Here is a 26,000-nt window from a genome sequence, read left to right as displayed (position 1 = left end):
CCCGCCGGCCAGAGAGAGCAGCTCTCCCCGCTGGCCAGCGAGAGCCGCGCTCCCCGCGGGCCAGCGAGAGCCGCGCTCCCCGGGGGCCAACGAGAGCCGCGCTCCCCGCGGGCCAGCGAGAGCCGCTCTCCCCGCGGGCCAGCGAGAGCCGCTCTCCCCGCGGGCGGAGCGCGGCGGGCGCGTCCCGGGCGGCCCCGGCCCGGCCGCCTTTGTTCGGCGGGGCGCGCACGTGCAGCGGCCGCGCAGCCCCGCGCGGTGGCCGCGGGCGCGTGCGGGGCGCCGGGCCCGGCCTGGCCCTTTAAAGCCGCGGTGGCGGCGCGGCCGGGCCGGTGCGGGACACGTGAGGCGGCGGCGCGCTCCGCCACCGCTGCCCCGGCTGCCGTGCTGCTCGTGTTTTATCTGGCCGGCCGCCAGCCCCCCATCGCCGGGTTTTTGCTCTGCCTCCTCCTCTCTCACTCTCTCTCTCTCTCTCTCTCTCTCTCTCTTTTTTTTTTTTTTTTTTCCCTACAGCCCCCTCCTGTTTTTTCCAACCACGGGTAAAGGTGGCTTTTCTTTTCTTTTCCTTCGTTTTTGTATTTTTTTTTTCCCTCCCTTAACCCTCATCCCAGTTTAGTCCGTGGGCAGGACTCGCATAATAATATTTCCAGTCCCAGGAGCTCGCATCACAGACACGAACCCAGGACCGCCCCCCCTTCCCCCTTTTTTTCCCTCCCAATCTCCCAAATCGTTTTATTATTATTATTTTTAAATGATCGCTCCTTTTGCGCGCTGCTCCCGCTGCTGCCGAAATCCCCGTCTTTCCAGGTTGCATGCTTCTGGCAAGATTGTGCAGTGTTCTCAGTCCATTTCCAGTGTGTCTTATCTTAATTTGTCCTGATCCGATCTAAGCGCGATAGCCACCACTTGCTTTCAATTTGTAGGACATTTTTTCCTCTCTTAGTTTGCTCCCGACTACCCTCGGACTATTTCCTTCGCTCCTTGCATTTCCAGGGTTGCAATTTACTCTGCCTGTCCTTTTTTTTTTTTTTTTTTTTTTTTTTTTTTTAATTTTTTTTGTAACTCCTCTTTTGAATTGCTTCATGTTACTAACCATTCCTAAATTGTAAGAAAGATTCATTCCCCCTCCTCTTCCACCACCACCACCACCACTACCACCATCACCTCCTCCTCCTCCTCCTCCCCTTCTCTTCTCCTTTTTGGCAGCACCAGGACGTCCGGTGTGGTGGTGGCAGCGAGCAGCAAAAGCAGCAAGAGCTCGTTTTGATTCCCCCCCCCTTCCAAGGTGCTTTGGAGAGACTGGTTTCAGGCTGAGCAGCAGAAGTCACGATGAGTGCACAAGGTGAGGGACCCGGTCAGCCTTCCACTGCTGCCCAGGAGCAACCTGCAACCGCAGAGCCTCAGAAGAGAGGACGAGGCAGACCCAGGAAACAACCACAAGTCAGTATCGTGTAGATACGTAGAGCCGCAGATCTATAGTGTTATAGGCATGTACATGTACGTATTGTGCTGCGAGTGAAGGAGTCCTGGCGACGGGGCGGGGGGGCTTTGTTGTCCGCTGCTTCCCGGCGAGGAGGTGCAGAGGCGTAGCGAGGGGCTCCGGCGGGCGCCCCGGCGGGGGAACCCCGGAGCCCGGAGCGATGGGGCGCTGCCTGCCCGTGGCTGAGCCGCGGAGCCTCCTCGGGACTTTCACTATTGTGCAGGGAGCGAGCTGGGGCTTTTCAATGTAAATGGGGAACATGGAGCAGCGCGGCTCCGACCAACCAGCGCTCGCTGGGTCATTTCGAGCTGATTTTGAAATTGCGAAAGCGAGGAGCAGGGAACGGGGCTCTCCTGTCTCCCTCCTCTCAGCCCTCGCAATATCTCAATCTGTGTGCGCGCGTGTGTGTGCATGTGTCGGGTCCCACCGGGCGCTGCTGCCGCCTCCGATCTTGACCAGCCCAGCCCCCGAACTGCCCCTAGATGCTGGGGCTGGGGGAGAGGAGGGTGACTAGAAAATCGCATAGGGTTTTTTTTTTTTCCGCCTTTTTCCTCCCCCCACCCCCCCGGCTTTCCCCCCTTCCCCACCACCCCCCTCGCCCCCTTCGTCGTATGGCGAGAGGTGCCCCCGTTGCCGATGGAGGTGGGGGAGGTAGCCGGAGGGGGCTTGCCCTGTGTTTGCAACACCTTTTGCCTTTGCCCCGGCGCTTCCTCGGGCAGGTCGAGGCGACGGGAACGCTGCCGTGTGTGGACGCGGGGAGCAGAGCCGTGTGCTCCTTTCCACCCGTACCCACACCCACAGCCTTCATCTGGGCCCCGAAAGGGACGCGCTGGGCTCCCCTTTTTGATTTGCAAGACCTGAATTCGAGCTAAGGTTGTTAGCTCCGTGTGTTATTCCCACCCCCACCCCCCTTCCCTTCCTTTCCCCAAGTGCCATTGTCGCATCGCCTGGAGCTGCCGAGCCGCGCTCAGCCCCTGCCGCCGGGCGAGGGGCCGGGGGGAGCCCCCGCTCGCTGCAGCCCCTCCGCCGGCGCCGCCGAAGGAGGATTTTGCCTGCGGATGCAACCAATTAATCCCGCAGCTCGGCGGGGGCAGCGCGGAGCCGCCCGCAGCCTTTTCCCTGCCTCCCTCGGAAGTCACGATTGAGAAGCAGGGCTGTCCGTGGAGCTCAATTTAAAGCGAGCTTCCGCGGGCTTTAAACGTGTTTACTTCCCATTCATTTGGCATCAGCCTCACTGCCACGAGAACCTTCGGGGGGCTCGAAACATGGAGAGAGCTGAGCAGCAGAGCCCCGAGCCGGGAGAAGCCCGACTGCTTTGCTTCCTTCCCCTCCCCCGCACCGATATGGTCCTGTAAATTGCACAGAAAATACTTTTTGGAGAGCCGTAAAAGCAGAGCCCCTCGTTCCCTCGCTCTGCCCTTGGTGACATTCCATCGGTTCGGTGACAGTGGGCTCTGTCCCCTTTGTGCTTTACCCCCTGATTACCCTCGACCAGCCCCAGCAGCCGGCACCCACCGACTCTGCTGGCTTGTGCCAAGGCTTCCTTTTTTCTTTTTCAAATTTTTTTTTCTTTCTATATTTCTTTTTTCTTTTTTTTTTTTTCAGTTTTTCCTTATTTTTTTTTCCTCGTGTAGCATTTGAATGTGTGGAAGTGAAAGGAAACCGCGTCTCCTTCAACGTGCTCAGCCCAGATGTGCAGTGCCTGCGGGGCTCGCCACTGAGCTGCAGCACTTGGGGAGTCCCCCCGCCAGCCTCCCCTTAAGCTGCCCGGGAATTATGAAAGTTGAAGGGGTTTAAACTGGTTTAAGTTAACAAACTGTACTTAATTAGTTCTACCACATCCTGTAATCTGAATGAAATCTATAATATTCAAGACCAGAAGAGTTTTATGGTGTTTATGATTCACTGAATAAATATTTGGAATCTGAACTCTTAGTAATTCATACCCAGTTTTAAGGGCTGGTTATTTACTGGCAGGCAAAGGAACTAGTTAAGAAAACAGCTAAAATAATCAGTATCGACTCATTTTCAAGTTAGGGTTTTGTTTCAGATTTTTCTTTGCTTGCGTTTTTTTGGCTTACTAGTGTTGTATTTGAACAGACATTTACATTTGCATGTTAATACAAATCAATTTTCTTTAGAATAGGTGTGAATATAATGCCTACTGCAGAACAACAGAAAAAATTGCCCCCTTGAGAGAGAAGTAGTCTCTTCTTACTTTGCAATATTCTGGTACTTAACTTCTTTTCCCCAAAAAATTTGTGCTGGAAGCTACATGTGATACTTGTATCTTGCTATAATGAAATGCAGTTGAAATTAAATGGGTAACTATTATTTTTTACATAACTGCTCTTATATGAGGGAAATCATAGCCATCTTTAAAAAATGTGTTTCCTGCTATAATTTATATGTTAGAATATACATACTTCTACAAGTTTTTTAATGCAACTGCAAGAGAAATTAAACTCCTTTATTATGCAAAATTTATTTTTTCCTTTACCTGGAGTTGCTAAATTTTTCATGTTGCACTATTACTATTATGTTATTTAATGGAACTGTTATTTCATATGTTTAAAGCAACTTCTCAGTTTAGTATATTCTTTAGATCATCTGGGTTAGTTGTAGCCTTTTGCCACAACAGCATGTCTTCCTGTATTTAGGAACCAACTGGTGAACCATCTCCTAAAAGACCAAGAGGAAGACCCAAAGGAAGCAAAAACAAGAGTCCCTCTAAAGCAGCTCAGAAGGTGAGATTATTAAAGAGAAAGAATTACTTTTGCTGTTTTTTCATCAGCTACTAGCAAAAAATCCAATAATTTAGGCTGTGAAGTGTGGGATTGAAACTCTTTTAATAATGCTACATAAAGCATGAATTTCACATTTTTAAAACTAGAATTAACATGAAGACCTTAAGTACAGAACCCATAAGGACATTCTTTTTTAGTAGTCTACAGGTTAATGAAATAAGAATGTATTTCACAAGAAACCATGAAATGTCCTATATATAGTAAGGAAGTCAATATTAAGGATATTATTTTCTTCATTAAGATTTTTGTAAGATGAAGATTAATTTCTTGCCCACTTACAGTTGTTACTACTACAGACCAAATCTGTATATTAAAGCTAAGTGCTTTGTCAGGCATAAGTTAATTAGAAGTAAATCCAATTATGTGTTGATGGAAATAGTGCATATATTGAAATTTACAGCTTTAAAGTGTGATGGTAAAGTAAACTTTGAGTAAAAGCCTGTTATATCTTGTTTAGTAATCAGTTTCAAAGAGACTTTTACTGGAAGTGCTTTTGGTCTTCTGAACCACTATTTCTGATTGGTGATGGGACCAAACTTTTATTGTGGTGGTTCTGATTGCCTTTATCTACAGGAGAAGCGCCCTGAAATCACTGCATTTAGTGCATGGGCTTTACATCACAGATACAACATGAAAATCTGACTACATTTTATTTAAATTGGGGAAAGCACAGCATTTAAAAGCTATGTTATCAAGGCAAATCATGCATATCCTTCTGTAGGAAATATTTTAGTAAAGGCACATAGTTGTCTATGGGCTTGAAAACAAATATGGGAGATTTGTTTATGTTGTTGGTTATACAGCAGTTAGCACTGGTTTACAGGTACTAAATCAGAAACAAAAGCTTGGGAAATCTGGTAGTGAGCTGTAGTGTTAAAGTGTATCAGTATCTTTTCAGGACGTGTGTGACAAAATGTGTGGAAGGTATTTGTGTCTTCATCTAATTATGGTTCATTTTTCAGTATGCCTATGGTACTGACCATATTAAGTTTGATAGTTTTCAGTGTTATAAATTACTATAGCAACTACTGATAAATATTAAATCATTAAAAGGTGACTATGGTTGCATGTCTGTTTTGTTTAAAGTGTTCTCAGCATTTGTTTGAGGTACTTTTCCAACTGTCTTTAAGTTCAAAATTGGTTTGGTTTTTAGTTGTTTTTTGGTTTTTTCCTTACTTTATGGGCTGGAAAAAAAGCAGCATGTTCTGTCAAGAAATCCATGAATTAGTGAAAAATGTTTTACAGGTTAAGTATTAAAGTATTAAAAACCTTTCAAAGCCATTCTGCAAGGTAATGTGCTTAAAATGTTATTTTTTTTTCTTTATACACTAAAAGCATCCCTTAGATTCATGTTAAAATAGTTTATATGTCACTCTTCAAAAAAGAGAGAGCAGTTTTTTATTAGTCTAGCAAATCCAATGAGCGTTAGTATTTTAAATATTACTCCTAAGAGTGTTGGCTTTCCTAGGAGAAACATTTGTACTAAGATTAAATTTTAAGTGATTTGTAGAAATGCATTTTTAAAAGATTCTTCTAAAATAAATATTGACATTAGTTAATTTACATAAGTGATTTGGAAATCAGTGTAAATGGAAAATAATTTTAAAACATTCATATATGTGTAGGTTTATTAAATCAAAAAGTTTTCCAGATGATTCTGGTACATAGTTATGCTCTCTTAATCTAATTTACAAATTGAGTCATTTCATTATAACATTTTGATTTTCATAATGCAGCAAGATACTGCACTAATTAAAGCTTTTGGGTGTTGCGAATGTAAAAAATTGACCAAAGACCACATCATTTTTTGTAATAAAAAAACCCTTTGAGGGGTATGTAATTACAAGTCTTACTGGTTTCTAGGTTTATAGATAAAGTATATAAATGTTTGATAAATCCTCTAAAACACAAAACACTTATAAAGCCTTACTAGAAGAAAGAGGCTGGTATCACATTTCAAATAAATATTTTAGCCCTTTTTCCAAATTGATAATTAGCCCTCTCTAAAATGGTTCAGCTTCTCACCAGGTATCTGAAAGTATCTCTTAATGTAATATTATTTCCAATAGTTTTTCTAACTGTAATAATGATGGGAAAGTTTTAGCACTGTAAGAAAGCTTCATTTGGTGGTGAGGGTATCACCTCTAAGAGGAGTGAGCTATATGTTTAATTTTGTAGTACACTTATTTACACATACATATGTATACATACATTTATTAAAGCTCTCTCCAGCCTGTCCCAGCTACCAGAATGAGAACTGGCTATCTTAGCTTAAGCCCCTCTACAAGTGAACCTGGGTACTATACACCCAGCTGGAATTTGCTGGAATTTCTAAAGAATAGTGCGTGCCCTGTGTGTTTCAAAGGGAGCTCATTGAAATGCTTTAGAGTGTTCACAACATGTTAGATAAACGTCGACCAGGAGAACCCACCGAGCAGCCATGAGAAGGCACTCATGATTAATTGATTGGGTGTTCTCTTGCAAAGCATTACACATCACAATTAAAAATGTATTGCACAAACTGGCAGTGAGTTAAAAATACTCCAGAACTGGGGCTTTGTTTTGTTATACTTCAAAAAGGAAATACCCTTAAATTGCTTGATGGATTTTCCCTGGAATTGTGGTTGTGTTGTATATTTAAAATTACTTGGTGCACAGGATTTTATTTTTTTTTTTAAATTTTTGTTGGAGTTTTTTTGGATTTTTTTTTTTTTTTTTTTTTTTTTTTTAAACTTTAAGAGCTTGTGTTTGGTCTTAGTAAACTGGCCTTGGGGCATCTGAAAACAAACTGTGCTTGTTATGAAATTAGCAATGTGAAACTTGACAATGCATACAGAATGTTGCAAAACTAACTGAACAGCTAATAATGTGGCAATTACTCTAATTTTGGTTAATATGCTTTTTTTCTTTTCCTTAAAGCCTTGCATATCACATGTGCCTAAGTTTTTATAAACTAGACACAAAAACTTCTATGAAAGTGTGTTTTATAGAAGACCAAACAATTTCTCAATTGTTTAATTTTCACAAACAGGAGGAACACAATGTGTTACCAAGTAGATAAGAAGAGGTAGAGACAAAAAACTCCTGATCACCTTGCACTTGAATCCCCACAGTTAGGTGGTTATTATGCAGTCTGCATCTTTAAACAAGTTATTCTGTCATTCATTTAAAATATTTGAAAAAAACCAACAAAATGTGAATTGGGTTTTGGGTTTTTTTCTCCCTAAAGCACAACCATATTTTTCAGGAAGATCATAGTGGGGAATCTTCCTTTTTAATTTCCTGGGTGTTCTGCCGTTCATTTTCCTTTTCGTGGTGAGCTGTGTTCCCAGCCCATCACATTTCCTTTTCTAGGGTGCTTTTTTTTGTTGTTGTTGTTGGGGTTTTTTGGGGTTTTTTTAGCTCCTGTAGTTTGGCTTGACAAAAATACTGTAATACTATATAGGTACAAATAATTTCCTGTTTGAGAGAGGGAAACACATTTGTGACATTAGAAAAAGGAGTAGTATATAACTGTCTTTAAAGAAATTGTCAAGGGATGTCCCAGGAATATACAATGGTAAAAATTCTTTAATAAAATTTCCTTCAGCTAAAATATGTTGAGTTTTGTTGTAGTTATTGGTGTAGTGAGTTTCACTGAAAATGCCTACAGAGCTTGATGCATCATCCTCTGAAAACTAGAGCTTGTGATCCTGTGTGTGACTGTACTTGCTGCTGTCACTACGTTACATGGCCAGGTTTGGTATGTAGAAAGGCATGTCTCTGGGTTAAGCAGTCCAAAGGTAAAAGAAAAAAAAAAAACAAAAAAACCCAAAAAAAACAAAAAAAACAAACCAGAAAAGTGCATGTGATCAGGACTCTGCCCTGAATTGGTTCATGAATGTTGGCTTCTCCATGCTTCATTCATTTTCACCAACACCAGTCATTGCAAGCTTAAAGGGAAACAAGATAAAGTTTATCAAGTGATTGTAGCATGGTTATTGCACTGAAAAAACGAGAGACCTCAAAATCAGATGTTTTGACCAAGATAGGAAAAGCAGAAGACTGATTTTTGTTTAGAATTAAAATGGATAAAACAGGACACGGAAAGTGTGATGGTTTTCTACTTAGTCAATGCCTAAGGTTTTTTTTTTGAGTGTTTTTTGACTAAATAACTGTGTGGTTTTTTGAGATGGACACATTCCTGGGCAAGGTCTTTTGACTCTGTTTGACAGCAGTGATCTTCATCCTGAGAACTATCACTTACTTTACCTGACTTACAGCTCTGACACATTTTATCTGAGATCTCCAGCAGATCATTTTGCAAAGTAGATAGAGTTCTTAAAATTTGGATTCTGTTACATTTGAGGTCTTCTTGACAATACATAGGTGTCCAAAGAGCTCTTTATAGCCATTCAATTTTTTCTGTTTGTCTTGTCTTGTTCATTGCTTTCAGTAATAAAGCCTTGGTTTCTGTCTGGGTACAGTGCATTTTTGCAATAAGGAGGCAGAGATCTTGGGCAGTCAAGTCCTAGAGCTGCTGAGAGAAGCTGTTTGGAAGCAGGGTTTGATGACCTTGTGGTACAGGGCTAAAGTGGATTGCAAATCTTCCTAGGGACTGTTAGCTCACTTCCAGATAGCAGTGATTGAAATTGTGATCTTCCTCACCTGTGATAAATAAAAAACATTTCCCATATAGTTCATGCATTAAAATGTGAGTAAATTTAGTTCTGTTCCTTGCATGTGACATTGCAAAAATGGTGTGTTCATATTATTGTTTATAAGATGTTTCATATTTTTAGTGAAATACTCCTTGTGTTTGATAACTTACCTGATTCTTCTTTAAGTTTAGTGATTCCTCTTTGCAGTCTTAGCTGCAATAAGCAAGGTCACACCTCATAGCATAGTAGCACCAAATGTTAAAAACCCCCTGACCAAACACCATCTCTGGGTGGCCTGGAGCTCTGTCGGGATTTGTCCCTAGCTTCAGAGACAACTCTTCAATTGAAGCCAGGAGCCAACAGACTGGAGTGTTGCTGATGATGCAAAAACCTGTTCAGGGGAAAGGGAATGTTTTAGTGCTTTCATGGAGAAACCAGTATTATCTATCTGATACACAGTAAAACATTCCTGCAAGGTTTTGGTTAAAGTCTTAAGTTGTTGGAGAAAATACAGGCTGTATTTTAGCAAAAGTCAGGCTAAAAAAAGAGGGAAAGAGGTGGAATATTTTCCTAAACTTCATGTATTTATTGTTACCACTGTGCTGCTTCTACTCCTTTTGTTTGTTCTTACAGTGTTTTGTCTTTCTCTTCTCTTGAAGAGAAGATTAAAACTTCCACTTTGGAGGTTCTTGTCATTCATTTTCTGCAGTTTAATCTGTGAAAACCTTGCTATTTACTTACAGAATCTCTCTGTACCAAAACATCACCTCTGGCATGCCTGGCTGTTTGCTCAGCTCACCTCTGGGAAAGATTTGGTTTTGATAAGAACTATGGAAATGTTTTTCTTCTAACATGAGGTGGAAGTCATATACTGCAGGAATATAGTGCCTTTCAATCTGCAAGGTCCCCAAGCACTTGACAAACCATTACCCAAACTAGCCAGCAGGAACACCAGCCACTTCTGATGTGGACCTTTGGTGGTGGTAGAGCTCAGCACTGCTCATGGGAAGCGGCCACACTATGTGACAGTTTGTGGCAGGAAGCAAAGATTAATTATTCAAAGAAATCTCTCATGTTCATTATAATTGGTAGTTAAAATTTGTGTCAGGTTTGTGCGGACTTTAATTATTAGACCAGAGTAGTTTCTGTTTTCAAAAAGTTAATTCTTTTTAATAGAATTTTGGAAAAGGATCTTTTCTTCAGATGCATTGATACACAGAAGAAAATAAATAGCCTTAGTGCTCTGATAACATGTCAAGTGTTGATTTGTTAAGACCAATTGTAACTAATAATTTCTTTTTTAAGATTAATGCCCAGTGTTTCATGGAGTAAATGTGGAAGCAGGGGGCTACAGCTTATCAACACTAAACCGTATCTGTTTGTCTGCATCCTTCAGGTTACAAGGTATAAAGATATTGAATGCTTAAGGGAAACAAAACTCTGAAATAGACAGCTACAAGATATAGTAAATGCACTTTAACAAGTATTCTCTTAAGAGGGTTTCACCTTACATGTAACACCAGTATAAATGATTAAAGCTCAAGTTTACTCTTTTAACAAGTCTGAGTGATAATTTTGCCCTTCAGGAGTGTGAATTTTATTTTTCACAGCTTTCTTATTGCGAGGTATTTATTTCAAAGTAATTGCATTTAACTCACAGGGCAGGTTTTTTTGTAGAGATTCCTCCACTAGTTTCTCAGCTCAAGTTCTCTTATAGAGAGATCCGATTTACACAGCATTAGGTTACAGTGTATGTTACAGTGATTGACCAGCAAGTGACTTATTTAATGGCACAGTTGATTTCTAAGGGCAAATCAAATACATGTACAGGTAACTGGGGGAAAAAACCAAAGCAACACAATTCATGTGTATTAAAAGTCTTCATTCTTGGTGACTTTGTATCTAGCAAGTCCTGCCCTGACTACAGGTAGTGGCAAAATCCTGAGTGGAACAGGATCGTTTACCTGGTGAAGTGTATGGATGTTCATAGCCTAGCTAGAGAGAATAACCTGACTTTTCATTTTAAACTCTCTAAGTTTTTTTAGTGTACTGCATAAGTACTGTTATTAGTAGTAGTATTCACAATTTCATGCAGTGGAATTAGTGGAAGAGCCTATAAAAAATCACATATTTCGTTTAAGCTAAGCTCTGGGAGCAACTGCTGGGCTTACATAAATATAGCTGTCACTTTTAGGGCCTCTTCCCCATTGTTTCCTTAAACCTGGAAAGGGAAGGTGTGTTTTGGGCCATAATAGGTTTACTTATTGCAGCTTAAAGATGTGTGTTTGCCTGGAAAACTTCGTGTGAAAAATGGAGAAATTGTTTCCCAATAAGAGCACAGACATGTTCATGATGATATTCTGTCCTAATTATTTTCATGCATGAATATAATGAGAAAGGAAAAAGGAGAAAAAGGAATTGTAGCTGCTGTAAACAGGCTGTATTTTTAATTTAGTATCTTCAAGTACTTTTTGATGGCCCATGGAAGACTAGATTTGATGTTATTGGAGGTTCTCAGGTTTCCCAATTGCTCTGAGCCTGCATGTCAGTGGCTGGTCAGGGCTCTGCTGAGGGCCCTGAGCAGCTGGGGCTGTGTGGGTGCACTACTCCATGCCCCTGGACACAGTGTGGATCAGGGCTGGGGACGCTCTCAGGTGCAGGTGAGGCATGTCAGTAAAAGCAGCATAATCACCAATCTGTGTGAGAAAGCACACAGATTAGCTGGGGGGCCTGGTGCCACCCAAGAGGTATAATTGTAGCTAATGTTACAGGAAAGGATTCCTAGTTACTGAGGCTGTTAAGTAATGCTGAGGTATAAAATATGTTGTGTTTCTTTTACAGAAAGCAGAAGCCACTGGTGAAAAGCGACCTAGAGGCCGGCCCAGAAAATGGGTAGGTATTTCACTTCCAGATTTATTTGCTGTGTTATAAAGCATGTTAAAAAGTCCATTCCTTTAGAGAACAGTAATTTCATTTGTAAAAAAAAAAGCATCTGTCTTCTGTGTCTTTTTGTTCTGGTGGATTGACTAAAGAGTTAAGAGAGCAAAGAGGTTGATCACAGTTTCCTACCTTTAGACTCTGGTAGTTTGCTCAAGATACTTTACAATTGAATGTTTGCTTCAAGTGAATATTTATGTGTATCTTATCAGCATGAAAAGAGCCTCAACTCTTCCTTCAAAAGAGAGTAACAATGAAATAACTTGTTTAGTAACTGAGTAACAAAGGTGAAAGGGGCAATATCAGACATCAGAGGGTGATAAGGCTCAGATGAAGGGTGCGGGAGATAAAGTTTAGAAGCCAAAATGCTTTTGTACTACATTACCTGGAAACATGCATATTTTCCTTAAATCCAGTGAGAAAGAGCACAGATGAACAGCAGGATACTTGCACTTAGAACTTAGTTTTTCCATTCACAGTCATTTTCATGCCTCATATATTTGTAGTGACTAGTAATATATTTCATTAAAAGTTTCCGCTTTTCCTGACCCGTTTAGTCTTTAGATGTGTCTATCAGATGTGTGCTTTTATTCTTCAGCTATGAAAGTATTTCAGTCTTAGGTACTTGAAATTTTGTGCTCTCACTGGTGTTTACAGATAATGAGGGTCCAGCTGGTGCACCTCTCATCTGCATGTTTTTCACTTGTGCGTAGGCTTTCATATGGATTGCCTCTGGAAAAATGGGATTGAGTATTAGAAGATATAAAGGTGTGGCAGTGTGCTTAATCACAAGTTAACATCTCTGATTTCCCTTCTCCAGTTCCCTTTCCCTGCTCAACATTTTTCTTTAAACTTTTTTTTTTTTTCAAATCCATGCCCAACATCTCAATTTGAACCCCTTATTTCACTCTGTAATCTCTTTCCTCTTGTCAGTCCTGTCATTATCCCCCCATTTTGTTCCATTGTTTTGCATAGCTGTTAAAAGGGTTGTAAAAGTATATGCTTTCAAAAGCTCAAGCAGCACCAGGAGGTACTGAAAACTACAGCTAAGGTTCCCCAGAGTATCAGCCACTAAACACAGGAAAGCTGCCTTTAGCAGGCACTTTAAGAGCTGGTTCTATTGCACTGTCCAGTGAAGGCACCACAGGATATTTCTTTGGAAAAAACAGACCACCGCATACTAGACGAGTGGTTTGTAGCTGTAGCTTTTAAGTCAGGCACATGAGGAATTTTCACATTTCACATTTTCAGGTACATGAGGAAGCTCACTGGCATTTAAAAAAAAGGTGGCTTTTTGAAACATATCTATGCTGGTGATTTTCTCCCAAGCAGCTTGAGGAAGGAAAATGTCAAGTGCGGTAAAGCATGGGTCAGTTTCTGTCTGCTTCCTCCCATCTGGCTGGAACCTTGCATATCTGAGCACTGAGTGTTGCTTGCTTGATCCTCACCTTGGGTACAATCCCTGGGAAACAGCAGAAATACTTGGTTTATGAGAGTAATTAATTTATAACAGTCAAGCCATCCCCTCTGAGTTAAGAATGTGTGACAGGTGAATAGGGATGGTTGAAGAATTTGGGGAAAAGGCAACAGCCTGAAATGTAAAAAATATTTTCTCTTCCAAGTACTCGTAGTCAGAAACTGAGTGTTCAGTAGAAAGGGCGCTTCTGCCATCTTGTAGGCTAGAATGTTTCCCTTCTATGTCTATATTTTTATGGGGAAGAAAGAATGGGCAGTATCAGTGGAGCATTCTGAACGGAATGGGCTATTTGTCAGGTCAAGAATCTGATTTTCAGAAATGGAAATTACCGAAATGGGTTGTATCCATTAGTTTATTGTGAGACCAATACTTTCAACAGTTTCACTCATGTTTTTAATATTAATGCATATTTTGAAACTTGGTACTATTTTGCTGTTGTGCCTGTTGAGAGCACAATCTTTTTATTTTCTTATTATATAATTATATTTATTTTCTTATCATATAATTATTTGATTGCTTCTTGTAATTTTCAGAGATAATGCTCCAATCTGCAGCTTGCATTGAGATAATTTTTCAGACTGTGAGAATCAAATATGCCATTTTTCCCCCTTCTCTTTTCTCTCTTTCCAGTTTAAATTAAGTTTATGGGGTTCCTTCTAGCTTGTAGTTGAAATGAGGGGAGGAGTCTGCCTGGAAGCAGATAGTAGAGCATCATCCTTTCTGTTTAGACCTCCAACATGTAGTCAGAAAATGTCCCTTTTTATCACCCATATTTCAGTTTAATCCTTAATGATTATATTCTTCCTTAATCCAATTTATTTATATGTCAAACCTTAATGGTGATGGTTTAGTATCTGTGCAAGTAAGGAGCATGCAGGGTGTTTTTCCTCAGAGAGAGCAGAATTCTACATTTTCATAAGTTTGTAACCCTTTTTTTTTTGGGAGTCTAGAGGTTCTGTGTCATATGTTGTTCATCAAATTGTAAAATATTATTTCTGCTGTTTCCTTCAATATGCACATGCAGAGACATACGAGCTAACAGACCACTGTAGAATTCCGGTAGCTGGTCTTTCTGCTGGTTCAAATTAAGTATTTAATGTTTGTGACTCACAGTGTATTTATTTATATATTATTTTTTAGAAGAGAAGTAAATCTTTTTTGACTAGTATAAAACTGAAAGGGGGAGGGAGAGCCCAAGTGAAGAGGGCAAGAAGCCGTTTATCACAAGCATATGAGCCATCAGATGATCTTTTTAATGCAATAATGTGTACTTTGCAAAGTTGTCAAGGGAAAGAAGACCCTTGTCAATAGAGCAGACGGTAAAGATTAAACAAAATCTTCTGAAAATAAAATAATCAGCTACATAGAAAAGCTTTCCAAATGTGGAGAGCTAATTGAATGAATGTTCTGAAGTTAACACGGTCAAGCAGGTGGGAAATGAACATAGCTGAAATCAGAAACACAGTGCTTGATGCGGTGAAACTCACCTTCACTGTCGGTTGCTGCACACGTGTGAAACCCATTGAAGGCTGTGAGTCTATTAGCTATTAACCCTCTTCATGGGGGCCTCAGTACTCCTTGATTTTAGAGGTTTTTTTGCACAAACATATTCTAAGCTCCTTGGATGCATCTGCATTAGTGTGTTAGGTCAGATCACGAGTATGCTTTGGAAATGCATCTCCTAGTTTTCCCCACTTACTGTATGCGTTGTGTAGCAGTCCCAGAGCTCATTGGCTGGACTCCTTTCAAATGAAACCAGATTGGAAGATTTGCTGCAGAAGTGCAGTCTGGTAGACATTCAACCCACAGGACTAGGCTAGAGTGAAATAAAAACCTCTTGAAAGGTGTGTGGTTTGGACCTTAGGTCCTCAGCACCATCGTGTGGTCCATATTGTAGACATAGCCTTTGATGCTTTAAAAAAGGCTGTAAAGCAACCTGGTTTTTATTAGCAGAATTATTTTATGTAGCACAGGCGTAAAGTCAAATTCACATTCACAGGAGTCAGTGAAAGGTTTGTCATTAACTTCATCAGGGCCACGTGTTTGCCATTGAGGCCTGATGCTGCTGCTCATGGACTCAGTGACTTTTACTCATGGCTTCACGTAGCCCTTTGTAGAGAGCTATCAAAGGGTTTTTATTTTATTTATTTAATTTGTGTATGCCTATAATTTAACTGAAAGGAAGGGACTGAAGGTTTATGAGTAGAGCAGAGGACTAAGGAATTAATTGTTTTGCTGTTTGTTCCAAAGAACTGCATTGAAAAGCCCTGGAAATTTCACAGTCTTCTAGTGCTCTCAGGCATCAGTTTAATGTAAGAATCTGGAATCCAGTTTTGAAGTTGATGCTGAAAAGGGTATTTGTTTTTTTTTCCATTTTTCCATTTTGTTTTTGTTGAGTCTTTAGGTAGAATTTTTTTTGCATTTCCAAGTTGTTTGACTTGAACCACGGACTCTCTGCATGGCATGGCCGAGTTGTTCCAGAGAACAGTCCAGAGATTTTTACAGCCTTGAGCAGGACTTTGGTGAGGAGAAGAGATGGCTGATTCCATGCCATATAGCTGTTTTAAAAGATGGATAGATGCAATTCTAGAATTTGCATGACTGTAAGAGCAGAAGATAGTCGGTGACCTTCTGACCAGGGACATGCAGGATGCACGTGAGGCATCTGCTTGCACACCTCATCACTGAAGCCTAAGTAAGAACCGTGATGTGTTCAGAAAACTTGCAACAATTTTGTTTTCTGCTAGACAGTATAGAGAGCACATTTCTGTTTGGTAGGAGATAAGAGATAATAAGAAATTAATTTCCTTAACCAGATTTTTAATTTGTACTAGTGATAATTATCTAGACAAGCTGAGAGGGGCTGTTCATCCTGGAGAAGGCTTCAGACAGACCATAGGGTAGCCTCCCAGTAACCAAAGAGAGCTACAAGAAAAATGGAGATGGACTTTTTACAAGCACCTGTGGTGACAGAACAAGGGGAAATGGCTTTAAACTGGAAGAGACTGGTTTAGGTTAGATATTAAGAGGAAATTGCTTACTGCGAGGGTGGTGAGACACTGGAACAATTGTTCAGAGAAATTATGGATGTGGGAGTGCTCAAGGCCAAGGTGGATGGGGCGTTGAATAACCTGGTCTGGTGGAAGGTGTCTTAGCTCATGGCAGGTTGTTGGAACTAGGTGATCTTCCAGGTCCCTTCCAACCCAAACCATTTGATGATCATATAATTGATGACTATAGTACTTTTTTAATGAGGGCAGAGTTTCACTTTACACAGAATGCCAGTTTAAGCAGCCAAACCACGTTTAAAAAAAATATTACAAAAATGCTTTTTTATAGTAACATTTTCTTCAGATTATTTCCCAGTGCAATTCTGACATAGCTGAGATACAAAACCTTAAACATGGAATTGGTGAGATGTTTCTATGCCAGCAGTTCCTGTGTCAGGGCAAGGACTCCTCATGCTCAGTAAGATTTTGAAAATTAACTTCTTAATTTTGTAGAAATATGTATCAAGAAAATCCCATTGCCTGAGAGGACCCATAAATGTTTTTAGGCTGTTTCTTGCCCATATTAGCTCAACTAGTCAGAACATGATGTTAGTAACACCAAGGTTGTGGATTCAATGCCCATATATAGACATTCACTTAAGAGTTGGACCTGATGATCCATGTGGGTCCCTTCCAACTCAAAACACCCTGTGAATATGTAAACACTGAGCCTTTCCACACCTGAGTCAAGTTTCTGCCTGATAGTGACATACTCTGTGATATAAAGTAATTTAACTGATTTTTCTTACTTCTTATGCAGGCTATCTGTTTTGTCTCATGTGAAGTCATGGTCTAGGAGATGCTTAAATCCATGCATTCACTGCGTGGTAGAGAGAAAGAAGAATGTTCTGAGATCATAATCCATCCTGCTGCAAAGAAGGCTTTGTTATAGCAGTGGTGAATTCTCAGTGGGAGATACTAAACTTTTGACACTATTGAAGACAACCTAGACAATAAAATAAGACACATAGTTGACTTGTAGATAGCAAAAGGTTAGCGTGAGACTTTCCCCCTTTTGATGTGGTGCTTACAAGTGTATCACTAAGCTGAGCTGGAAATTCTGCTGTTATGTGAACATGTGTTTGTTTAAATTAAGTACTACCAGGTCCATTTGGAGCAAGCCATGGCTGAGGTAAAATTTGTGTATATTGGATGCTGAATGAAAAAGTTACGATTTATGTAATTACAGAAGATAGCACAGATAAAAATTCAGTTTCTTGTTCTTCGAAGAATACCGTATTTTCAGTTATTTTGAATCTTTACAACGTTTGACTGCTGTATCTGTGGTGTTACTGCTTCACGTGAAGCACATTTTGACAGATACTATTTTATAGCTTGGCAATATAAAATACCTTCTTTCTTGAACATGTTCTACATCTGCAGGGCAAGAATGTCACCTGAGAGTGTTCATTGTTTCAGGGGTCTAAAGAGCCTGAAGGAGCTTTTATAATTATGAAAAAAGGACTATTTACCTCTCCCTTAAAATTCTGAAACTTAGGAAGTGGATGAAGGACGTGAATTAAAAACCTTAAAATCTTCATACCTGTACATTTAGTTTCCAGTTCAGATGACCTGTAAAAGAAATAATCTCTCAAAACATGAACATTTTGACAAAAGCTGTGATTGTTGAACTTTTCTCCTCTGACTAACAGATGCTCTTTTTTTTTTTCTTTTGCCAGTTTTTGGTTGTTTGCTTTTTTTACTTTTCAATTCAACATTCAAGGGAAGGAAAAAATCATTTTACGTGCTTGTACCAAAAGCATTAAAAAAGTCACTAGAAATATGGTCTGTCTCCCCAGTGTTCAGAGAGGTATGTTCATTTCTTTAGACATTTGTCTAAGCAAATACTGTCCTTCCTTGGAATCTCAGAATCCTGTCCTTAGTCGGTATACATGGATGTGGCATTTATTTGAAAGAGACCAAAACAGAAAATTGAGCCATGATATTTGTTTTCTCAACTGCATTTATATTAGCAAAAGGATATTTCACTCATTCTTTAATTCACTTCCATTTCTGTTAAGGTATATTAAAAGATATCGTCTTAGCTAAAAAAAAAAAATATTTTGACTTCATCTGACATTTCAGACTCCTTAAAGGAAAATTTTTTGTTCCGTTTGAGGTCGAAAGAGGAAATTTTATCAGGTAAAAAAATGCACCAAGTAAAATTAGAGCATCTCTAATGAAAGGCAAACTGAAATTCTTAGCTATTTCTTTTTTATGATCTCAGATAACAGGTGTTCAAGAACTTTAAAAATCAGTTTTCCATTTGGCTGTGTACTTTGGTTTTATTAGCCTCACTGCCCATTTTACACACGAGGAAACTGAGCACTGGGGCTGTTTGCAGTAACATCAGGAGGCATTTTTACGCCTACAGTGTTTGAATTCTTAGGGTTTTTTACTAGCAGTTATCAGCAATTGTGCATCCAAATACATGACCAAAAAAAAAAAAAAGCATCAGGTTAAGAAAAGCACAGGCACTCATTTTTGCTCCTGCAATTCCATTTTCAGCATTGAAAATGTTGTGAATGCAGAAAGAGAAGCTGGGCCTCACCTCCATTGAAAGTGTACTCCACAAGGTTAATTGCCTTGCCCAAGGAAATCTGTAGGAGAGCCAAGAATAGAACTCGGATTTCCTGGCAGCCTGCCCTGTGCCTTCAGCTCAAGGCCATCCTCCTCCAGTAAAACTTGCTTGAGAGCATATTGGATGAGGCAGGGAGGGAAACACATTTTTTTATCCTGTATTTTAAACCAATAGATGTTTTTTCACCTGTTTCTGTAAATTCGGGTGTGATTATTTCAGTATCTCTGGTATATGTCTAGCTGGTGGGCAGTGAGGAGTAGGAGTAAGATATTTAAAAAGTCTCTATATCATCCCTGCAGATATTTAAAAGACATGTAGATGTTGTCCTCAGGGACATGGTCTAGTGGTGGGCTTGGCAGTGCTGGGTTAATGGTTGAACTTGATGATCTTAGGATTTTTTTCCAACTTAAATGATTCTGTGATTATGTGATTCCATACAGGATAGAATGAAGAGATTCAGGACCAGAAGGGTTTTGAACCAATCCCATACACAAGCTTGAAGGATATTTGATGCAAAATGATGATATTTTTTCATCTTTGTACCTTGATAACAAGGAAGTCCAGTACTGATTAATTAAATGGCAGACATAGTCACAAAAACAAGATGCCTGGTTCCTTGAATATTTTGAAATATGGTTGCTCTCCTTTTTAGCATTAGCCAGTCTGAGTCATAGCTGTGGGACAGGGCCATTCCAAGTCACCTCATCTAGAAACAGATGAGTCACCTCATCTATTTCCATTCCCTGTCCTCTTGAAAGGTAGTGCTGCAGAAGGAACGAAAACCCATGTCTTGATGTGTGATCCAGAAGAGAAGATTTGGAGTCAAGACTCTTTGGTTTTTTTTAAATTTCTGACTAATCGTGACACTCCTTTAAGATAATGTAATTTAATTTAATTCTCCTTTATACTGCAAGCCCCCATAGTGCAGTAGCCCTACAGGAAGGTGTCACATTTTTTCTCCACAAGAAAAGGACATCTTATAAATGGCACTCAGTCTCTACATGAGTGAGTTACTCCTATCAGTTAAGAGTTACCATAATAATTAAAGGCAGTAATACTTTTGGCTTTGTTCTGCATTTTGTACAGACCCAAGCAGGCAATGTGGATGCCAAAGGAATGCAGGGTTGATCCTCTTCTGGAAGAGTTTGGGAGAGACTGATACTGTGATAATTAATATTTGGAGAGTACTTTCAGGTGTTTGAATGAAAGTCATTATATGCTCTAAGTGCGAGTATTGTTATTTCCTCTTTCTTAATCCTGAGTCTAAGCCTCGCTTCAAATTACAGTTCTGTGTTACATTTTAGGAATGAGGCTAGATTTTTAACAAGAAAGTGGGCTTCCTCCGTTAAATAGCTGCAAAATATCCTCACCAGTAACCGTCTCCTAATTCTGTAGCACACAACACTTAGTGAAGAAAAATATTTTTTTTTTTGGTCTCTGCTGTTTTGAATTTCTTTTGTGCTATTTCCAATATAAAATATAAATGGATCATAGTTCACAATAGCATTTACAAGTCCCTAAGTGAGATATTCATCAAGCTGCAAAGGGGAACCAAAATAAAAATAGAGGGACAAGACCCTGACATTTGAAAACTCTGACTTCACAGGCTTAAGTAGTCAGATTGGGATATGCAATTTAATGTTTTAAAGATGTAGTAGTGACACTGCTGCTAGAAGAGGAAGAAATCTTTTCAGGTCCAAGAGAATCCAGATATTTTCAATCTTGGGGGAACCCTGAAATGGGAAGTATGGAGGTCTGGGAAGATGACAGTCTGAATGGAAAAGCCATATGTTGAGAAGCAGGTAATTGTGGAATGGAGGCTGACAGTGCTGACAACACTGTTTGTTTTGCATTTCTATGTTGCTCTCTGTTCAGAATGGCTCTGGTTGCACAGAAGATGCTAATTTGCCTTGCTGTTTCTGTAGGCTGTCTGTAGGATATGATTTCCTTTGCAATAAAGTGAGACAAGGCTGCTTTTTGGTTGTTTTGATGTTGCAGTGATTTAATTTCAGGAAGGAGATCTTGCTTCTGCACATGGGCAGCCACCAGCCACCCTGTGCTGATGGGAGGGGGAGGTAGATTTATCTCTGAAACGCAGGCATCTCTGGGTTTCATCTTTTTTCTTTCTTGGCATAACATTGCTGGGAATCCATTACACCCAAGCTACAGCCTGTCTTACTAGGGTTATAGATTCTGTCATCTATTCCCTTCCAGGACAGGCTCCTAGAATATTTTAAAAGTCTATGTATTATTTCTGTAGATATTTAGAAGACATATAGATGTAGTCCTTAGGGACATAGTTTAGTGGTGGATTGGATTAATGGTTGGACATAATGAATTTAGGAGTTTTTTCCATCCTGAACGTTGAAAACCGGCCTTAATTAGTACTCAAAAATTGTGTAGCTGCTTCTCTGCATGGCATTTCAGCTTCAAAAGAAGGGCTGGAGAATATTTCTCATCCAGGAAAACACAGGAGCTTGTGATTGGGACACTTATATAGAGGGTGTGTGTGTATTTACATCTTCATCATGTTTGCTAATAGATTGACCCCCTGGGAATAGTCTTGCTCAGAAATGCTGGTGTCCAGGCTGGACCTGAGCGCTGTGAACGGTGCTATGCTCTGTCCTGGTAATTCATAGCTCTGAAGCCTTCTCCAGGGATGGAGCTAGATCTTGGATGGCTTTTGGCTGGAACTTGAAATGGAGTGGAGTTTTAGTGGGGAGGTAAGGCTAGCTGCCTTAGATTATCAATTTTGACCATGTTCAGCTAATTAAACTGAGGGGGCTTGAAGGTCAGTAAGAAAATCCTAGGCAACTGAGGAATTTCCAGAGATAGCTGCAGAGAATAGATGGGTCTAATCCCACTCCAGTGAAATCTCCACACACATTAGATGTTATTTGTGTGTTTTATATCATGGATGCTAGAATTTTGCTGGCAACAGCTTGCTGCAATCTGTTTGCATGTGATTTTAATTCCTTCTCTTGCCAGTTTAAATTGTATTCCTTGTTATCATTGCAGGTATCATAGAGTTTCAGGGGATTTTTTGGCAGATCAGTTACATATCTTTATGAATACTATTTCCATAGCAGTTTTAGGAGACTAGTAATGAATAATGTATGTCTCTATTCTGCTTTTCCTTTTCACTTCTTTAAAATAAACTCTCTATTTTCAGTTTGTTTTATTCTACTCTGTCAATCCTGACAACTGTTGAATTGTGGAACTACAGGGTCAGACTATGGTGCTACTTATGATTTAAATAGTAGTACTGATAAATTTTATCTGTGAATACAATAAATTTATTATTAATGTCATCTAAGTTTTGAGCAGTCACTGCATGAGTAACAGGTAGACTGGACTTGTACAGAGATACACACAGAAGACTTTTATTTTTGCTTTTTTAATTATAAAACAACTTGTATGCCACAAACAGCAGTACTTCTTAGAAGGATAACTTCTTTAATCATTTTGAACTATTTGAAAAGTGAAATATGGACAGCTCTGTACTGTAACCTTCAGCAATTTTTTAAAAGATATATAAAGATGTGGTTTTGAAAATGCCAGAATTATCTTGCTTTTTCCACATGCATAACTTTCAGTGAGCTGTGGTGATAGGTAGATACATACTGAGGGTATATTAGTCACTGAAACAAATTCCTTTTAAGGTGAGTCCGTGTAAAGTAGTGCCTCCACTGAAGTGAATCCAATAACAAGACTCCAGCTTACTTGGTTGAAGTCAGGATTTCTCTCTCCAAAGGCTTGTGAATGGTGATATATAAATTGGAAATCCTTTCTTAGTTATGCTAACAAAAAACCACTTATTATGGTTTTGAGTAAGGGAAAGAACTTGCCCTTTTATCTGCAGTATATCTTGAGGGAGAAGGGTTTTGCAGTATTTTTTGTTTAAACTAGAACAAATCCTTTAGGTAAAGACAATATCCATTGGGCAGAGAACAACAAAGAAAAATTATGCTATAGCTGTAGTTCACACATGAGCACAGAAATGTTTCAAAATTATATTCTTGATAATATTTTTTTCTCCAAGCAGAAAGGTACTTTATCCCTTTCACTGCTCATTTCAGGAAGCAAGTCTCAGAACCTTTGCAGGCAAACCAGATACAACTGCTTTCCAAGAAAGAGGCTGTTAATTCCATTGTGAGAAATCACAAAAAACACTATTTACAGGAGAAGTTAAAGTCATCATGATCTTTTTGCATAATTATGAATCACTGTGGTTTTCTTTGCATGATTAAAATTTCAAATAATAATTAAGTAATGTCCCAGAGCAAGTTTTGTGCATTGCAAAGCAAAAGACCTTTCTTCACATCCCTGAAGCCATTATCTTGAATGTATAATAAATGAGAAGCAGAACTATAGTGATTTATTTGGCTTTCTCATTTTTTTAATGTGTTCATTTCCAATAAAGCTTCTAGAGACCTTAAAACCAAAAAACCAAAACCAAACCAAAAAGAGAGGAGGAATTCTGTCCTTTTTTCATACTTCTGTGAGCATTCCAGACACTTTGCACAAGTATAGAAGCATGGGTGAACATAGCAGTATCCATTCTGTGTTTGTCTTCTCTGGCCAACATTTGAATCCATAGCTTGCCTGCTCTCCTCATTCAGGGCTATATAAATATCATGGATAGAAACTTTGAAAACGTTCTCATTTTCAGTAATTCAAACATGATCAGGCTGTTGAAAAATTGAAAACGGCATTTATTTAATTTAAAAAAATGTGTAACACCTTATTTGGAAGGCATCTAACAAAATAAAAGTCTAAGCCAAGACTAATTATGAGAATATGAGAAGTATGAGAGATAGCAGGTAACCTTTGGGAAAAGCAAACAGTAAAGCGTAGAGGACAGGCAAAAAGAAGGAACAAAGAACCCAAGTCTCTGTAAGAACTGGAGTAGTGGGGAATTGTCACTTTTGGGTTCTTAGATTGAATTTGATCTCACCAGCTGTCAGCTCAGTTGTGTCCCGTGTGCTGGTATCAGAGTTTTCAGTGTAGGGTGAGTGAGTGTCTAAGTTTTCCATTTCTTGTTTTGCATGCCTATCATAGCCCCTCCTCCTTCTGCAGTCTAGGAAGCGGAAAGGAAAAATAATTTTTATTTTTTCAGAAACAAAGGTGATGTGTAAAGCTCTTTTGGTTATGGCAGCTGCGCTCTGTATATGGAGGCTCAGGGTAACTCAGTACCTGGGTTAGGTACAGTTTACATGGTTACATTATTCTGTTTGGATTCTGTTGCTGAGCCAGGTACCTGGGGATCTCCTAGTAACTAGTTCACTATGGTTATCTTGCTTTATTGGAGACAGAATAGCCAGACCCCAGAGACAAAAGCCATGTCAGCTTGAGGAGGAGGAGGGCAGAATGATGGGAAGTGTGAAGGCAGTTCAAAATCACCTCATTCCCTTCATATCCCCTCTTACGCTGTATGTCTGATTTTGTACTTCCCGAAAGTGCAAAGAGTTGGACCCACAGCTTGTGATTTAAGCTGCTGCTGACATCAAGATTGAATTTGGGTGGCAACACATCAGCACCATGAATGACTTATAAATAAAACAGAAATTTGAAGGGACATTTTCATACTTGGCTCAAGTGAAAATTAGAGAATATTATTTGTGCAGATGGAAATGTCCATGCCCACTGAGGTGCAGTGTTGTCTTTGCTAATCTCAGATATATTTGGTTTTGAGTGTGGATTTTCTCCTTTGCACAGTGGTTCTCCTTCTAGCCAGTCTGTCAGTGAAGTCATAACCCCACAGCTGACATCATAGTCTGTAATCATGGAAAGTATTGCAATCTCACAAATACAGTCTCTGACCAGTGGGAAAATGAGCTGTAAGACAGGAAGTTGCTGTTTAAACTCAAACCAATGGCAATTATCAGAAACAGAGCAAGTAATAAGACGGTTCTATAGGGCCAAACTGATTTTTGGTGCAGCAGTGCTGGAGGCACTTGAGTTACCCCAGGGAGGAACTTACCCCCTGTGTCTGGAATGACTTGATGGCAAGCACAGAGAGGAAGTGAATTTGTGCTCCAGTTTAATACATTGGAAAGTTTTCCCTTGTCTGAAAGTCTTTCTTTATCTCTGAATTTCCTGGCTTTTGTGGATTTATATTAGATCTCTAATGTTATTTCAATGTGCTTTTTCTGGTGTTTGATGTCTTTTGAGTTGTTTTTACAGATATGTGTTTAATGAAAGAAAAAGCTGTCTTCCATTAAGGAGGTTGCAAAGCTTTCATGAGCACTGAATAGCTACCAAATGCAAGGTGTCTCCTTATTTCAGATTGGTGGTTGTTACTTGCACAGCTGAAACATTCATTTCAATAAGAAGACACAAGTATCTCTTAAAGAACATTTAGAACCAGAATATTTAGCCTGTTTTCCAAGGCTAAATATTTTTGCAATTTTTACTTTTTCACCAAAGGATTGCCTCACCAGCTGTATGTGCAGAGTGTTTGTAACCTCTTAAAATTAGTGATCTGCAGTATAAATAGAACATCAATACATTGTGCTTGTAAAACCTTGACAAACAATTATTTGTAAGACACGTGGAAAAATGGAATAAGTTATGTGTTGTATATGCAGGTTCCTCACCCTTATTCAGAAGATATCAGCATTCCATGTTCTAAGCCTGGTAGGAGGCAGGGATGATGTACAGTCAGGCCATGGGGAGTGGAGGCTTTTGAGGATGCAAGTGAATGAAGGGTGTTATTTGTGCACAAGCCAAATTCCCAGCAGAAAGAGAATTTGGTTCTCCCTTGCTTGCATGGTCTCCTGAGTCCATGGCATTTCCCCAATAGAATCATGGCGTAAGAGAGCAAGAGGCAAGGGCCACAGCTTTCAGCAAGGGGAATTCCCATGTAGTGAGGAAAAGAATTCCACCATAGAAGAGGTAAGCAGGGGACATGCTCTGTAGACAGGCTGAGCAATCTCCCTCCTTGAAGAAAGCTCAGGCCAACCTGATCTGACTTCTGATTTAGAAGTCAGCCTAGTTTTGACTAGAAGGTTGGATGATATAACCACCAG

General features: G+C 39.9%; 1 protein-coding gene across 1 annotated transcript in view; it reads left to right on the top strand.

Annotated features, from left to right (window-relative positions):
* Positions 1-525: 525 nt before the first annotated feature.
* The window catches only part of LOC131592492 (high mobility group protein HMGI-C), a 107,882-nt gene continuing 82,407 nt past the window's right edge, over positions 526-26,000 (top strand). The window contains exons 1-3 of the mRNA XM_058864036.1: positions 526-1,437; positions 4,138-4,224; positions 11,766-11,816. Of these exons, the coding sequence (XP_058720019.1) occupies positions 1,327-1,437; positions 4,138-4,224; positions 11,766-11,816 (249 nt within the window). The 5' untranslated portion in view covers positions 526-1,326. The remainder of the gene's footprint in view (positions 1,438-4,137; positions 4,225-11,765; positions 11,817-26,000) is intronic.

The sequence above is a fragment of the Poecile atricapillus genome, chromosome W (assembly GCF_030490865.1).
Source record: "Poecile atricapillus isolate bPoeAtr1 chromosome W, bPoeAtr1.hap1, whole genome shotgun sequence".
Lineage (NCBI taxonomy): Eukaryota > Metazoa > Chordata > Aves > Passeriformes > Paridae > Poecile > Poecile atricapillus.
The sequence above is the reverse complement of the archived record's forward strand: the minus strand, read 5'-3'. Positions and strand labels throughout refer to the sequence as shown.